Source organism: Convolutriloba macropyga, chromosome 6 (assembly GCF_964194025.1).
Source record: "Convolutriloba macropyga chromosome 6, txConMacr16.3, whole genome shotgun sequence".
NCBI classification, from domain to species: Eukaryota; Metazoa; Xenacoelomorpha; order Acoela; family Convolutidae; genus Convolutriloba; species Convolutriloba macropyga.
Window position 1 is genome coordinate 419765 of NC_134473.1, and position 18045 is coordinate 437809.

At 39.7% G+C, this 18045-nt stretch overlaps 1 protein-coding gene across 2 annotated transcripts; it reads left to right on the plus strand.

The window, feature by feature from the left end:
• The first annotated feature begins 2302 nt into the window (after positions 1 to 2302).
• Positions 2303 to 17828, plus strand: LOC142340676 (uncharacterized). Of its 2 annotated transcripts, none has more exons than XM_075391367.1 (4): positions 2303 to 2452; positions 3778 to 3900; positions 16798 to 16909; positions 17549 to 17828. In XM_075391367.1, exons 2-4 carry the CDS (start codon positions 3818 to 3820, stop codon positions 17675 to 17677), a joined length of 324 nt encoding a protein of 107 aa, XP_075247482.1. In that variant the 5' UTR covers positions 2303 to 2452; positions 3778 to 3817; the 3' UTR covers positions 17678 to 17828. The 2 variants fall into 2 exon arrangements, with proteins under 2 accessions (XP_075247482.1, XP_075247483.1); XM_075391368.1 differs by having other exon boundaries at positions 2307 to 2439.
• Positions 17829 to 18045: the final 217 nt, after the last annotated feature.

Genomic DNA, 18045 nt, shown 5'->3' on the forward strand with positions numbered 1-18045 from the left:
ATTCAATTTCAGTTTGGTGCTACAAAACCATTTCTCTAAGGTGCTAATAATCAAATCAAACTTCTGAGTCACCGCTTGCTCATAGACAAAATAAATAATGGTATCGTCCGCATAGAAATGATAGTTTATTTGCAGCTGTTTAAATATGAGCTCTAATGGCAGCAAATAACAGGAGAAAAGAAGGGGACCTAAAACCGATCCTTGCGGTACCCCAGTTCTTATTTCCTGTTCCGAAGACAACACATCTTAAAAATTTCTGATATCGACCACTCGGATAGTTTTCTAGAAAACGGAGAACAGAACCTCGGAATCCAAGGCTAACCTCAAGAATTGATAGAAGTATATCATGATCCAGTGGATCAAAGGCTGTCGATAGATCGAGGCCAATGTAAACAGTGCTCAATTAATTTATTTTTTTGATTTGTATCTCAAATTAAGCAGGCAGTGAATGACAGCCCACTCAATTGCTCTAAAATTTACTACTCTACTTCCGCTACTCTACTTCCACTACTCTACTTCCGGTGAATCTAAACAATTTGGTCCAAAAAAGCATTTTTTGTGACATTTTTGATGAAAAAACTCAAAAAGTTTATCAACACTTTTTGCCGAAAAAACTCCAATCAAACCATTCAGCAAAGGTCTTCGATTTGTAACGGAATTAACAAAACTGTTAAAAATCTCAAAATTTTTTGAATTAGCAAACCTGAGCCAAAATTTAGCAAAAATTACGGAAAAAAAAGAATAAAAACTGCTGAATATGAACAAAACTTTAAACCTCGATAACTCCATGTAAAAAATGAAATTCGAAAAAATGTTTTCAATTCAATTTTCTAGGGTGCGTATGCTTTCTAATGATACCACTCACAACTCTCTACAATGAATATATCGATCGGCCAAAATTGACTGAACAAAAAAACCCATTTGACCATATAGTTTTTCGCTCCCCACCAAAGTGGGGCTCGGAACAAATATGGCCCAATATGCCTGTCACTGTCTGCTGTTCGCTGAAAATGGTTTTGTCTGGATTTTTTTTCCATTTTCCAGAGAGTTGTAAACTAAAATGCAAAATTTTAGAGAAGTACTTGAATGTACAAAAACATGAGAATTCTAATACAAAATTTATCAGGACTTATTGTGACCCAAACAAAATAAAAAATGACAGCTGATTGTTTTGTTTACCTTGCAAAATGGTTCGTCTTTAGTTCGTTTATGTATTCTTTTATGTAACCAGAAAAGTAAAACCCGAATGTGTCAACTTGAGTCATGCTTGTAAAGCAGTTGTAAAGCACAATTCTTGTCAATTATGGAACCCTGCGACAATCGATGTACTTAGGGGTCTCTATATTTTGACTATACTAAGCTTACCCTAGGGGTTCTATAATACAATTAATTTATTTTTTTGGTTAGCATATCAAATTAAGCAGGCAGGAAATGACCACGTGTTTTACTCTAAACTCAAATGAAACCCACTAATGCCAGAGTAATGAGCTCTTTTTCAGTGGTGCAAAAAATATATTTTTTTATTTAGATACCGTCAAGATCTCTATTAGTACTCCCCTAGTATGTTATGCAGCGGATTAAGGCGTTACGATAGCCGCCAGTTAAGGAGCATTCTTAGCAGGACTATTGTCTCAAATGGCAGAAAGTCGACCGCAGAGTGACCATTCTGGTTTGCAATTGCGGTACCTCAAGTAAAAGAATCAAACGCAAACGTGGCAGTGGTCAACAAAAAAGGTCTTTCCTATTTTAGCCCCCATTGTTCTATATTTGCGGCAGTTAATCTACGTTACAGTATCGCAGCGGGGGGGGGGGGGGGGGGAGGTGCTTGGTGCTATGATGGCAAAGACTCGAAAAAGGAGCAGCAGTGCTCCCCAAAAGAATTTTTTGGAATGTGGGGGCGTGTTTCAATCCGTTAGAGATTGGATGCGCTTTCCAATGGTACGATGTCAAGGGTATTAAAGATTCACATACTGTCATACATGAAGCATAGTTTTTGGGTGGGGGCTTTCCCATTATTATACCACCTCAGCCTAGCAACCTATTTCAGCTCCTCCCAAATTTCCCAATTACCATGATTAAACCATACTGGGGGGATGTAATGATAAAGTCACGAAATGTGGGTCTTTCCCAGATTTCGGGCGGGGGGGGGGCTTTAGGTTATCTGACTATATCTGACTACTGAGTTGGGGGGGGGGGGGGGGGGTTGGGGGCTTTAGGTTATTTGACCGCTAAGTTGGGGTGGGGGCCTGTAAGGGGAAAGACCCCGAAATTTTTAGCACATGCGCTTTTTGCTTGTCGGGGCACGTGCAGAATGCAACAGACTGCTGTCAATTTATTTGCAAAAATCGAAACAGTCAACCAGAACAAAGCACTTTAAACAAAGAATTTGTGCAACCAACGTACACCATTACATACATTGGATCAAGGCCTCATTCAACGGTAATATTCAGCAGTTAGTCGGATCATAGCTTTTTGGATCTTTTAGTAATTCAGACGGAAACTAAAGAATTTTTAAAATTATTTTAGGATCTTTTCCGTTTGTGCCCCCCCCCCCCAGCTTAGTGGGTGCATATTATTTGCAACCCCCAGAGGCACGTGCAAAATTTTTACATAATGATTTACTATGTAATGACACGTGCTCTGTAACTGGGGGGAGCATAACGTACTGGGGGGGGGGGGCACAAACGGAAAAGATCCTTATTTTATGTACAATCAATTTATTGGAGAACATGAGGGTCTTTCCCATTATAGCCCTCATGAAATTATGGCCTCCTATTATGGTGTAATAACCATGATTGCGGGCTATAGATTATCTGACCACTAAGCGGGGGGGGGGGGGGGGGCTATAAGGGAAAGACCCGAACATGAAATATTTGCATCTGTTCTATTCTGTCCCCCAGTGTTTTGTATTTTTGTGCCCCCACTTACAAATTATGTGTGGTTATATAGCACTTATTATGTAAAAAAATAGCAAGGTCGTCTGGGGCGTAAAAGTTATGCCCACTTGCTGGTTTGCCGAAACATAAGATCAAATTTTGGATCTTTTCCGTTGGTGCCCCCCCCCCCCAGTACGTTATGCGCCCCCCAGTTATTACAGAGCACGTGCCATTACATAGTAAATCTTTATGTAAAAATATTGCACGTGCGTCTGGGGGTGCAAATAATATGCGCCCACTAAGCTGGGGGGGGGGGGGGGGCACAAATGGAAAAGATCCCAAATTTTTAACCATCTGTTTTTTGTGAATTCACGAGTCTGGAATCCAAAAAAACTGGTGTGCTTTCCTCTGGGCATTGGTTGTGTGAAGTATTGTTTCCGTCTGTACGAGTTAATATGATGTCAAGTTTGGTTTTTAGGATCTTTTCCGTTAGTGCCCCCCATCTTAGTGGGTGCATATTATTTGCACCCCCCAGATGCACGTGCTATATTTTTACATAAATATTTACTATTTAATGAGACGTGCTATGTAACTGGGGGAGCATAACGCACTACGGGGGGGGGGGGGCACCGGAAAATCTCCAGTTTTTAAAATAATCCGGGTAACATTTACGCGTCAAAGTCGCGAGCTATATCTAAGCATTCAGGAAAATGAATGAGATAACTTCTTGTGTGGTAAAACTTGATTTTCTGAAGCATTCATAAAAATATCTACGTTTTTTTAAAAGTTTTTTTTAATTTAAGAAACAGGTTCAAGTATTAAAAAGCATGTCTTTCAAGTAAGTTGTAAATTGGAAAGCGAATTGTGAAGATCCAAAAAGCCAGCCTCTCCTTGTGAATAGAAAAACGGAGTTATTGATACAGTGTTTGAAGTGTGAAGAAATGTGCTCTGAAGTGTCTCTAGTTTGCTTCAACAAACTCAAGTGTCAGCTTGAAACTCACAAGAAACAGTTCGCCCATCATAAGTTAGTTCTCATCATTCAATATCGTCATAATCGGATCTATTCTGTTCCCCCCCCCCCCCCCAGCTTAGTGGGCTTATATTTTTTACGCCACCCAGAAGCACGTGCTAATTCTTTACATAGTACCGTGCTATATAACAACATATAATTTGTAAGTAGGGGGAGTAAAAAACACTGGGGGCCGAAACAGAATAGATCCTCATAATCTAGTAAGGCCGCAAAGGTGTATCTAACTGAAAAATGGCCCATTTTCTCACGGATTTCGGTGCGATAACCGGCCCGCTGTTTCCGGATTACATCCCACAGCGGATGAGAGGCATGGCCATAGACAGCGGTCTGCTGAGGCCCGTACCCACTAGATGTCTAAAAATTGACGCATTTTTGTTTCTTTGGTGCATTGGAATACATTATGCACTATAATACTATACGCGCAGTATTGATTGTAACGGCTGACAATGTATTATTTCTGATAGATTACATAACTATTACATAAATTTCGGTTTTCTTTTCTGTCGGCTTGCTTGCCTATCGGCTTACTTTGCATTCGACATTTTTAGGGTGTGTGTGTGTGTGTGTGTGTGTGTGTGTGTGTGTGTGTGTGTGTGTCTGTGTGTGTGTGTGTGTTTGGGGGGGGGGGGGAGGTAAAGCGGAAAAAATTAAAATTAACGAAAAATGTTGCAAATGACAAAGTATTGAAAGGGATCTGTTTCGTTTTTGTGCCCACATTAAGTTATGCATCCCCAATTACAGAGCGGGTATCATTACATGGTAAATCATTGTAACGGCTGCTCTCCTTGTGTTTCACAGAGAAAGTTTTACACCGCCCAGTTCGCTCTGAGTGGTTACAAAATCTGTCCGAATACTTCGTTTTTGCAGTTTGCTTTTGTAACTGTATATCCGTTCTGCTGTACTTACCGTTGCATTAACTATTTTGACTAACTTAGTTTTGGATTTTTTCTCAATTGAACTGGGTCCACAGATCACACAATACGAGATCTCTTTATGTTTACCAGTTCCATAGTTTTGATAAAACAAATCAAAGGCAAAAATATATGCCTAAGAAGTATTATGAAAAATTGGTTTCTAACTTAATCCTGGGTGTGTGTGTGTGTTGCGATTTTCGCAGAGTACTCACGAGTTGAAGACTGGAAATCAGGACACAGAAAGTTGAATTCACTGCTCGAGACGTTTTCGATACAAGACACAATATTTGATAGAATATTGCTCAAGGCAAATTTGTTATCAAGACACAGTATAAATTTAACAAGTATACTACTCAAGGGTTTGGTTTTAGCAAGACACAGTAACAAATATACTGCTCAAGACTATAATATTTCTACATTTTTATTGCTGAGTTTATTTGCTAGCTCGAGTTGCTAGGCTGATAAGACATTGAGATTGTGAGTTCTTATTTGTGTTCAGTTTGTTAACAATTTTTGTGCTGACGTGGCATACGTGGCTGTTTCTGATTTGCTATACACAGTTTCCTCGCTAAGGGGATGAATAATCGGGATAAAAATAGAACACAGTAATAGTTTTCGTCCTACGCAATTTTGTTATTCCTTAAGCTCAGCTCCAACATCGCCGGCCCTGTTTTCCTTCGTGAAAACATCATCGTCAGTTGGTAGTACTGGAGCGAGCTTCACTACGGGCCTCTTGTAGTATCCGTCCTTTGTTCGGATTTTCGCTGATCGAATCACTCCGTCGAACCCTTCAAAGGTTTCGGTTATTCGACCCAGATCGTAATATCCACGTTTGTCACTGTCTTCCACTAACCACACAAGATCACCCTGCTGAAGATTTCTGTCCGTTGTGGTCTGCCACTTCTTTCGACTATTCAACGTTGGCAAGTACTCTTTACGGAATCTGTCCCAGATGAGGTCTGCGTAAGCTTGTGTTCGTCGGAAGAGCTTTCTATAATCAACAAATTGCTCTGCACCTGATAGATACGGTAAACAAAGGTTCTTGTTGCCAAGTAGGAAATGGTTTGGATTAATGGCTTCTAAATCGGTAGCATCAGAACTGACTTGTGTCAGCGGTCTAGCATTCAGCGTCTGTTCAACAAGACACATCGTGGTTGACAGAACATCCTCCGTGACTGATCGATTGCCCAGCATTGCGTACATTGCCTTCTTGCAACTCCTAACCAGTCTTTCCCACACTCCTCCCAAGTGTGGTGCTGCAGGTGGGTTGAACTTCCATCTGATACCTTGTTGAATCAGATGTTCTTCAATTCCCACCTTGTTCCATGCTGCTATATACTCTGCCAGTTCTTTTTCAGCTCCAACGAAATTTGTCCCGTTATCGCTAATCATTTTGACCGGTTTGCCTCTTCGTGCAATGAATCGCATAATTGCGTTCAGACAACAATCAGGGTCTAGTTTTGGTACAATCTCTATATGTACCGCACGTACAGTAAGGCATGTGAATAGACAGCACCAACGCTTTTCGTTTCTTCGACCAATCTTTACTGTGAATGGTCCGAAATAGTCTACGCCCACATTCGAAAATACTGTTGATGCGACTAATCGTTCTTCAGGTAGATCTGCCTTTACTGGTGCCTTTGTTTGGGCTCTTCCTTTTCGACATCCAATGCAGTTGTTTTTGATCGATCTCAAAGCATGTCGTATGCCTAGGGTCCAGAATTTCTGCTGAACTATGTTTCTGACATGTTCAGTACCTTCGTGATGATTATTCTTATGTTCATTTTGCAAGAACAATTCAACTACATGGTGCTTCCAATGTAACAGTATTGGATGCTTGGTTTCGAAGTTCAATTGAATTTTACCTATTCTGCCCTGGGCACGAATAAGTCCTGGCTGGTCAATGAATGGTGAAAACTGGAGGATTTTGCTGTTTTTTGGAATTTCCTTTTCAGCCCTGAGTGATTTCATCTCTTCAGCAAACTGTTCTCGCTGCATTAGTCTGAAGATGCTTGCTTCTGCACCCTCTCTTTCTTCAACACTTAGTGTTTTTGTTGCTGGTTTGTGTTTTATAAATACGCGCTGTACGTATGCCATTGTATTTACTAGTCGATTGAAACTGCTAAATCGTTCCCACTGAATCATCGGCTTCTTCTCTTCAACCTTTGCTGAGAAGACCATTTCGTCGTTTTGATCGTCTGAAGCAAATGTTAAATTCAACTGTTCAGGCCATTCGTTCTCTCGTTGCTTCAACCAGGTCGGCCCAGTGAGCCATTCGCTTCTCTTAAGTTCGTCAACATTGATCGCTCGTGTCCCGATGTCAGCTGGATTGTTAATACCACTCACATGATTCCACTGTGAAACATTAGTTGTATCCAAAATCTCAGCCACTCTGCAATGCAACAAACACCTGTTGCTTACGGTGGGAGCTATGAATCCATTGCAGAACACTAGTGGAGTCTGTCCAAAAGTTGCAACTGTGAATCTTCGATTCATGTTCCTTCACTATCTGTTCTTTAAGTCTCACCGCCATCACTGCTGCTGATAGTTCTCCAAGCGTGGTATGGAAAGGTGTCGCATCGGTGCGACTCGGCACTTTCCGATTACAAATGCTAAGTCTGCTGAGTATTCTTTGGGCTTTGATCGTAGGTATGCCACAGCGCACATTGTGTCTTCAGATGCGTCGGCAAACACATGAAGTTCCTATTTGTCCTTGGCTGTGCTGAAGTATCTTCTATCAATGCTGGTTTCTGCTACTTCTGGAAGCTGCGCCTTCCACTTCAGAAACTCTTCTTCTTCGTTAGGTTCTACTGAGTTGTCCCAATGTTGTCCATTTTTAGTCCAGATGCTCTTCAGGAGTCGTCTCATATGGACACTGAATGGTGCAAACACTCCGAGAGGATCAAACACTGAAGAAACTAGAGATAAGATCTTCCTTTGGGTGATTGGGGTCTCAACTTCTTTGCTTGTACCTCTACAAACCTGTAGACTATCATCGGTAACATACCACTGAAGCCCAAGCACCGATGACCCTTCCTGGCTGGGTTCTACTTCAACCTGCTTTGTTTTGCTGAATGATCTTAAGTCCTCTGGGATTGCGTTGGTTACCACGTCGCTTTTGGTGATCCACTTCTTCAGTTCAAATCCATGTTTTGAAAGAAGAGGTTGCAGTTGTTTGAAAACCTTGATTGCTTCTTCAGGTGTTTCGACTGACTTGATGAAATCGTCCATGTAGAAGTTGTTTTGGATTGTTTTTGCTGCAATTGGGAACTCGTCCTCGTTATCGATCGCTACTCGCTTCAGAGCGTAGTTGGCACATGTTGGTGAATTCTGTGCTCCGAAAACATGACGCTGATACTCGTAAATTTGCACAGGTTCGTTCACTGTTGATCGCCACAGGAATCTCAAGCAGCTTTTATCCCGTTCAGGAACTTGCACTTGCAGAAACATTGATTCAATATCTGCGGTTAGGGCAATTGGTCCTTCTCGAAATCTGAATATTGTTCCGATCAATCCTTGTAGTAGATCGGGTCCGGCTAACAGCTTGTCATTTAGGCATACGTCCTTGTATTTTGCTGCAGCGTTGCAAACACGGCGAACTTTAACCGGTTTGTTGAGGTTTAGTACTGGATGGTGTGGCAATTACCATTCCCTTCCGAAAGTGCCTTTGACTTCCGATTTACCAAGGATCTTCACAAATCCCTTTTCAACATCTGTATCAATTGACTGTTGATACAATTCTTTTAACTTTGGGTCTCGTTGGAATCTTTGTTCCAGTGAGTAGAGCTGACCAAGGGCTGAGCTGTAATTGTTCGGAAGATTGGGTTCTGGTTCATTCCAGATCAAGCCCACTTCGTACCGCTCGCCTGTTGTGCTCTCTAGAAACTTCTAAGCTTGTTGCTCTTTCTTTGATTGACTTGGAACATTTATTTTGGAAGCGTAAGTTTCGACGTCCCAGAATGATTGGATATTTTCTGCCAGTTTCACATCTTCTGTGAAGGCGAAATGACAAACATTTTGACTTTTCTTGCCTGTCATGGGACCACTGACTACCCATCCTAATTCTGTTAAGACGGCGAAAGGCTCAATCTTATAGTCCATTGGACGTTGAATTTCGTAGGCATCTTGTCCAAGTATGATGCCTACTTCCATCAGGTTGAATGTTCTGTTAGTGAGAACATTCAGGTGTCTGAAGTTGTTCTTCAGTTCCTTGTAGTCATATGTCGTGTTTCCCAACGAGATTGATGGGTGTGCAAACGCTTCGATCGAATGCACCTTTGAATGTAGTCCCTTTATTGTGATAGGAACCTTCTCTGTCCTCAAATCTTGCGTCCCATGTATGCCAGCTATGTTCAAGGTAACGTCCGTGCCTTTGACTTGTAGTTGATCTTTAACGCTTTGATCGAGGAAAGATACTGTTGAACCACTATCGAGGAAAGCGTAGGTAGTCAACCTGTTACCACCACTCTGAACCGATACCGGAACTATTTGAAGAAAACTAGTAACTTGGTTACTCTGGTTGATTGTTGCTGCGCTTACGTTAACTGCGTGACTACCCTCGTCCATTTGGTTTTCTGAGTTTAGCAGTCTGTTGTGCTTTTTGGTACATCCATTTATACCGCACGGGTGGACTTCACAATCTTTGATTGCATGCCCTTTCCCCAGACATCAATAACATAAGCGTTCTTTTCTCACTGCTGCATAGCGATCGGTGACATTCATATTCTTAAATATTGGACAGTTCCATATTTTATGAGTGCCATCCGCTAGTGGACAGGGGTTGTTTTGCGTCTACTTGGTTTCTTGCAGGTTTGAACTTGCACTGAAGTTCGATGTCTTCGAGAATCGTTTTTCTCTATTTGTGTTGTGTCGGTATTCTTCTTCCTGTTCCCCTTTAAACGATGAAAATCCTTCATGCACGAATGCCATTCGTGATAGCCATTTTTCAAACATGTTTAGATCAGGCCAGTCCTCGTCTTTGTCATCGAGGTAGAACCACCATTTTTCTTTAAGAACTTGAGGTAGCTTATCAACTGCCATGTACAATGTCGAACTTGATTGCAAATCACCAATATGTTTGTACTCTTTGACCACGTTCACGAAGTTAGATACAATAACAGAAAAATTAATTAGGCTGGTTGAATCATTAGGTTTCACTTGATTAGCTTTTCGTAGGCTCTCGAGCTGCGCATCTATACTTACATGCGGTCTTCCAAATTTTCTTTCTAAAATGTTCCAGGCAGCACTGTAAAACTGTCCAGAATAGCCCATTCCCGAGGTTGCAGATTTTGCTTTGCCTGTTAGCAGAGTCTTCAAATGGCTCATTTTCTCTGAGTCGGGAATCATGCGTTTATCTACTGTTGCTATGAACATGCTAGACCACTCAGGCCACTCCAGCGGGTTTCCGTCAAAATTTTTTAACCTCAATTTTGGTAAACTACTGCTTGAATGTCCAGTGTTGTAGTGCCTTCCAGCTATCGGCGATATATCCCGCTCTTCAGCAGTTACTGAGCGTTCACGAGAGGTTGGGTTACATGGGTAATGCCTATGCTTATTCCGTTCAGGGCTGACGTCGAAGCGAGCTCTTGGTCGAATTGGTGTTTGCTTGTCGTTCATCGAATTCGCCCACTCTTTTTGGGGTCCAATTGAAAGGTGACTTGTCACGCGCCTTAGTCGATTGAGAACGTAAGTCATCCTTCCCCAATGCTGTTCTTTGCAATTGGCGCTCTAGGTCTGGCTCCTTTTGCCGAAGTTGATGTTGCATCTCTAGTTCTTTCATTTGCATTTCTAGCTCCAACCTCTGTCGATCAAATTGTGCTCGTTCGATTTGCAACTTTCTTTCGGATTCAATTTCAAATTCCTTCAATCGTTCTTCAACCCGACGTTTCACTGAAGATGTTTCCGAAACGTTTTCTGTATCCTGGTTGATTGTCTGCACGATTCGTGTAACCGTACTCGTGGTTGCATAGCTTGTGCTATCATGGTTTTGGTTAAACTCTGGAATTCCAACATTTTGTTCTATTCGATGCACATTATTCGCAGGCGGTTGCTCTTCATTGGCATGAAGAGTTGACTGGCTTTGCTGGCTTGACATGTTTGTCTCTCCGTGGATATACGGTAACCACTCTGCGGTCAAATATTGAAAGTATTTTTCTGTCTCAAGTTTGCGTTTTAAAGAAATATCTGGGTCTCGGAGAGTCTCAGCTTTCTTATTCACGAGTTTTTGAACGCTGTCGTCCAATTGCAGTATCTGCTGATAAAGAGTCTTGAGCTTGCTTGGTCGATCTCGATTCTTAATGAGCTCAAAACCTTCTTCCTGCTTCTCAATCCAGTTGTTTCGCAAGTTGTTGATCTGTCGATCCGAAACGCTTTGACTCTGTGACGGAGTCACTTCTTGTGTACTTCGGGACTGAAGCTTGAATCTCTACAGCTCCTTTGTTTGTTTGCTTTAATTGAGTTATGCTTTTCAACGTTCCTATCTGCTTTGCCTAATTGGCTTTGCGTTGATGAATTGCTCGTTGAGTTTTGTTATCGTTCGTCGATGACTTCGTCACTTCGACTGTTGGGTTGGACAGCAGTTTATTCCACTGTCCGGGTCGGCGGACCAAATGTAACGGCTGCTCTCCTTGTGTTTCACAAAGAAAGTTTTACACCGCCCAGTTCGTTCTGAGTGGTTACAAAATCTGTCCGGATACTTCGTTTATGCAGTTTGCTTTTGTAACTGTATATCCGTTCTGCTGTACTTACCGTTGCATTAACTAATTTGACTAACTTAGTTTTGGACTTTTTCTCAATTGAACTGGGTCCACAGATCACACAATACGAGATCTCTTTATGTTTACCAGTTCCATAGTTTTGATAAAACAAATCAAAGGCAAAAATATATGCCTAAGAAGTGTTATGAAAAATTGGTTTCTAACTTAATCCTGGGTGTGTGTGTTGCGATTTTTGCAGAGTACTCACGAGTTGAAGACTGGAAATCAGGACACAGAAAATTGAATTCACTGCTCGAGACGTTTTCGATACAAGACACAATATTTGATAGAATATTGCTCAAGGCAAATTTTTGTTATCAAGACAGTATAAATTTAACAAATATACTGCTCAAGGGTTTGGTTTTAGCAAGACACAGTAACAAATATACTGCTCAAGACTATATTATTTCAACAATTTTATTGCTGAGTATATTTGCTAGCTAGAGTTGCTAGGCTGACAAGACATTGAGATTGTGAGTTCTTATTTTTGTTCAGTTTTTTAACAATTTTTGTGCTGACGTGGCATACGTGGCTGTTTCTGATTTGCTATACACAGTTTCCTCGCTAAGGGGATGGATAATCGGGATAAAAATAGAACACAGTAATAGTTTTCGTCCTACGCAATTTTGTTATTCCTTAAGCTCAGCTCCAACAATCATTGTTAGAAGGATCTATTGTGTTGCCCCCGTCCCGTTTTCATGACCTCTAGTTAAATTATGTAAAATAGCACGTTACTATTATGTAAAAATATAGCATTTGTTGCGCCTGTGGGTGTAAAAGTTATTTGCCCACTAAACTGTGTGTGATCGGAACAGGATAGATCCTGAAAAATATTTGCACGGGCTCATGGTGTGCAAATAAGATGCATTTTAATTGGAAATAAACTGTAAAGGCTTTTTGGACTAGTGCTACCCCTTTCTGATATGAATTAGCCCTTTCTGCATCTGCGCAGAAAAAGCAGCAAACAGTTGACAAAGTCTACGCAGTTTTCAACTGCGTAGACAAAGTAAACCAAGTTTGCAGAACATTTGGAAAATTGGATCTTCTCCGTTTGTGCCGCCCAGTATGTTAGTATGCTATGCTCCCCCTCCCGTTACAGAGCACGTTACAGTAAACAGTAAATCAATGTAAAAATTTGGAACGTGCGTCTGAGGGTGCAAATATTATGCACCTCTAAGCTGGGGGTTCCATATAACAACAATGAGCTATGATTTTTTCGGGCCTTTATTTAAAGTCCAGAGACCACGGTGGCAATATTTTTTAATTAAACTGCATATTTTGCTCTTTCGAACAGCCTATAAGTTATAATAATTGTTCCCCGGCTGGAAAAAAACGTACGAAATCGTGCGCGTGTCCAAAATCCTTTTCCCGTAAACAAGTGTAATCAAGTAATTCTACATCGTTGGCAGCTATCACTGACACTGACGTCAAGGGACTTCATCTGTTGACTAATTTGAACTTGGTTAGCCCGCGCATCTTCTGGTGCAAATAGTGTACACCAACTAAGCTGGGGAGTAAGATAAAAACGCAGAAGAACTGAAGTTCGTTTTGAATTGAGACTTCAATTTACTTTTTGGGCCAATAAATGAAACCAGTTCTTCCTAAGTCACACTTAGCTTAAGTACGGCGGACCGAATAATGAGGATATATCCCTCTCGTTTTTGCTCCCGTTATGGTAAATATAATGAATCGGGGAAAGGGCTATACGTTATGCCCGCTAAATTTTGACGATAGGGTGTAAGGATACTTTATTAAAATTACAAATACTTAAAAGAGTTTTCTGGGATGGAAGGTTATTCAACTAAATCAGGGTCAGTTGTACTCACCCTCAGTGTTTTTAGTCCCCCAGTTATAGTTTGCGTTAGTACATAGCACGTTTTTACATAAAAAATAGAAAAATAGCTTCTTTCTGGTCTTCAGGTATTGACGACGATATATTCTTGAAAGTGTTGCTGACGCTGTCCTGATTTGTTTAAACAAGTTTTCTAGTTTCTTTTTCACATTGGAAAAGTAATGACTAATTTTTGAAAACATTGAATTATGAACTTTTTTGTTTATTTGCTGTCTGGTTGCACTTCCCTCAATTTTAAAATCTAATGTAAAATGTAATAGAGCAACTACACTTTCTGCAATAATTAAAAGATAGGAATAGAGAAAGAACGCTAATGAGTGATAAACAACACTAATAGAATGAGAGGAGTGCCAAGATAACGGGTAAGATTAGTGTTATGCTGCAAATAATCTAAAATTTTTGTGTTTGTGATTCAAAAAATGTGAAATTAATTTCATATATTTTTGTTCTTGACAAATTTAAATGTTTCTGCCTTGAAATTGCTAAATTTGTGCTCAATGAAAAAGCGTAGTAAATTTTGAGCAATAAATTAAAAGATTAATTTCCAGTTATCTATTCGCTACAGTGCTCTCTCCGCAGAAGTATCTCAGTCAAAAGATATTGCTAATTTCTAAAAATTTTCTCATTTTCTGTGTTTTTCCGGCATTTTTGTCGCGATGATATTTGCGGGTTTTGATGTATCTATAAGCATTCCAATAAATTTTCTTCGGGCTAATTTTTTTGGACAAGTTTAATCAAGTAATTCTACATCGTTGGCAGCTATCACTGACACTGACGTCAAGGGACCTCATCTGTTGACTAATTTGAACTTGGTTAGCCCGCGCATCTTCTGGTGCAAATAGTGTACACCAACTAAGCTGGGGAGTAAGATAAAAACGCAGAAGAACTGAAGTTCGTTTTGAATTGAGACTTCAATTTACTTTTTGGGCCAATAAATAAAACCAGTTCTTCCTAAGTCACACTTAGCTTAAGTACGGCGGACCGAATAATGAGGATATATCCCTCTCGTTTTTGCTCCCGTTATGGTAAATATAATGAATCGGGGAAAGGGCTATACGTTATGCCCGCTAAATTTTGACGATAGGGTGTAAGGATACTTTATTAAAATTACAAATACTTAAAAGAGTTTTCTGGGAAGGTAGGTTATTCAATTAAATCAGGGTCAGTTGTATTCACCCCCAGTGTTTTTAGTCCCCCAGTTATAGTTTGCGTTAGTACATAGCACGTTTTTACGTAAGAAATAGAAAAATAGCTTCTTTCTGGTCTTCAGGTATTGACGACGATACATTCTTGAAAATGTTGCTGACGCTGTCCTGACTTGTTAAACAAGTTTTCTAGTTTCTTTTTCATATTGGAAAACTAATGACTAATTTTTGAAAACAATGAATTGTGAACTTTTTTGCTTTTCTTGCTGTCTGGTTGTACTTACCTCAATTTAAAAATTTGATGTAAAATGTAATAGAGCAACTACTTTTTCTGCAATAACTAAAAGATAGGAATAGAGAAAGAACGCTAATGAGTGATGAACAACACTAATAGAATGAGAGGAGTGCCAAGATAACGAGTAAAATTAGTGTTATGCTGCAAATAATGTAAAATTTTTGTGTTTGTGATTCAAAAAATCTTAAATTAATTTCATATATTTTTGTTCTTGGCAAATTTAAATGTTTCTGCCTTGAAATTGCTAAATTTCTGCTCAATGAAAAAGGGTAGTAAATTTTGAGCTATAAATTAAAAGATTAATTTCCAGTTATCTATTTGCTACAGTGCTCTCTCCGCAGAAGTATCTCAGTCAAAAGAAATTGCTACTTTCTTAAAATTTTCTCAATTTCCTTGTTTTTCCGCCATTTTTGTCGCGATGCTCTTTGCGGGTTTTGATGTATCTATAAGGATTCCAATAAATTTTCTTCGGGCTAAATTTTTTGGACAGTTTCGTTTGGGTCGTTATTAGCTAGTACTACAAAAAATTTGCTCACTACTCTAATATGAGGGTAACTGGTATTTTTCGGATCGTTTCTGTTTGAGCCCCCAGCCTACTGGGCGCGCATATTATTAGCGCTCCTCCAACGAAACGTTTAAAAATTTTACATAATGATTTACAATGTAATGAAACGCGTGCTTATTAGGGGGTGAATAAGTTTCTGGGGCCTCAAATTGAAATGATTCGTTTTTTATTTAAAAAATTTGCCTTCACTCTTTAACAGAGCAGATACGAGAAGAGGAAAACTGCGCAATAAACAGCATGCCAATTATCAGTCTCTTGAAAAGGTCTTGGTTCGAAATTGATTTTGGTCAGTTACACTTCCGGCACAAAATATTGTATGATTTGACCCATCAAAACCATAAAACGCTATGATAAGAATGCGACTGATTAAAATTGCTTTCTGCTTTCGGTAGACCATTTAATTCACGTGTGTTTGAAATTAGCTTGGTTCATATTCTCGGCACTCCTTCATAATTATGTCTCCTCTTTAGCTCGTTCTTTTTAACTTGCGAGTTTCTACCGTGTTCAGAAACAACTATAATCTGACATTCTCTTGTTTCTTTATTAACTCCTAAAAATAAATTTTTTGATAGGAAAGGACAGTTGAAAAATAATTTTTCAAAGCACCAAAATCTTAAATCCCCCATAACCCTAAATAATGGCAACGCTAACACGCTTCAATTGTAGTTAGAAGATTAAGATCAAACTCTCACTCCCTCAAGTTGTGATTTGATTCTGGCTCGGGCAAAATCATTTATGATCATGCTTGATCTCTATTAGAGCTTCATCTCTTCTGTCCATTCGGGTTTTTTCAACTGATTTTGCTCTTCAAGCTGCTTTTTTTGTTCTGATTTTAAGTAATTTTAAACGAAGACTGACCCGGCCTCATTGGGTTCACTTGCGACAAATTTGAACAATACTAACTGTATATTCATTGACTGCCATCAAGACCAGAAAAGACTTAATGGTTTTGCGTTGTTCAGTTGAACGACATATAAAAAGTAACGTTCATTGTTCTCCACAAGAAAATATGCCATTAAAACTGCAGCTTGATTTTTTTTATTTCTTACTTCTATGGTTCTGATCAGACTATCCAGACTCTGGACAGGATTGTGATCAGACCTTACAGTTTCTCAAAAGGGCTTTGTTCCAACTGTCCAGGCCATAACAGCAGTATAGACTCTGGGCTCTGCTCTGATCAGACTACATCCAGACTTTGGATGAGCTTCCGGACTCTATCCCAAGTCGGCCTGATCAGAGCTGGCTTGGATCGCGCAACTTTGCCCTGGACACCATTAACCCCCACCCCTTCGCCTCCTCCCTCACCAGCCACACGAGCATCATTTCTGGTGCAATTTTGTGGACATAAATGTGGTGTACTTTGAGGTGTGAAGCTGAGCACAACAAACAACAGATGGAGCAGCACAGAATTCAGATGGAACAACACAGGATGGAGATGGAGGCACACTTCTGTGCCATGAAACAACACCTGTCACAGGTACATACATACATACATACATACATACATACATACATGCATACATACATACATACATACATACATACATACATACATACATACATACATACACCACTTGATTAATTCATCACACAGTGATGGGCTAACTCTCCTTTTCATCTCATTATCAATTAACAAAACTATCGGTTCACTATCTTCATAATCGTATATTAATATTAAAAAGAAATATTTTTGTTTAAAAAAGTTATGTTTGATGAAAACAGTCGCCTAACTTATCCGTTCAGTTAATTTTTAACAACAGTTGAATATGAGTAAATCCGAAATAGTGGCCTAACACAGCGCCACTGCGCTTGCTCTTGTCTTGTCACGGTTTCTATGTGAAAAGTGGCGAGAGGTAAGTAGCAAAACTTTCTTGGTTGAAATTAAAAATTTACTGATACAAGTTAAACAACCTTGCAATGATATTTGTTCGCAAAATGTCTAGTTATTTCATCGTTTTTTTTTGTCAGATTTGTTCACTAACGTATACTTATGAAAACTTGTAGTGAAGTTGTGTCACTTGTCGAAAAAAGTCAAAACAACACCAAAATTGGTAATTTACACTTTCGCGAAGTAATGCTAGATGGTGAGCATAGATTGAGTTTTGTGTTTTTGCAGATGGAATTCCACAAGACCCAAATAGACAATTTAGTGGCTGAGATGAATGGGTTTGCCCACCAGGTGCAACACGAGGCAGCAGAGATAAACAGCATGGCTTCTGTAGGGGGAGACCACTGCTGTTGCTAGGCAACAATCACACAACAAATACTATAAAAGACATCCCATGTCACCAATACTCAATCATTATATCTGTACATGCGCGAATTAAAGTTAAGAGGATAGAATATAATGGTATTTGGAAATAATTTAGTTTGAATTTGACATTTGCAACGTGTTATTTTGAATTGATGCGATAAGCGACAACTGGTGATTTCGCCTGTTTAGAAGCCGTATAATATGGTCATAGGAACGAAAAATGGTCTATTAAAAAAGAAAAAGTAACACTTTATTTATCCAAAACACAATGGCAAGAGGTGACATCATCAATGGTAGTGTAGAGAAATATAAAAAATAATAGCTTCATAGATAACAAAACAGGTGGTTCAACAACAGAA

Excerpts from the sequence above, each read along its gene's own strand:
- LOC142340676 (XM_075391367.1), top strand. The coding sequence starts at position 3,818 with ATGTGCTCTGAAGTGTCTCTAGTTTGCTTCAACAAACTCAAGTGTCAG. Across the intron at positions 3,901-16,797 it reads AAACAGTTCGCCCATCATAA|GTGTGAAGCTGAGCACAACA; the intron begins GTTAGTTCTCAT and ends GTGTACTTTGAG. Across the intron at positions 16,910-17,548 it reads TGAAACAACACCTGTCACAG|ATGGAATTCCACAAGACCCA; the intron begins GTACATACATAC and ends GTGTTTTTGCAG.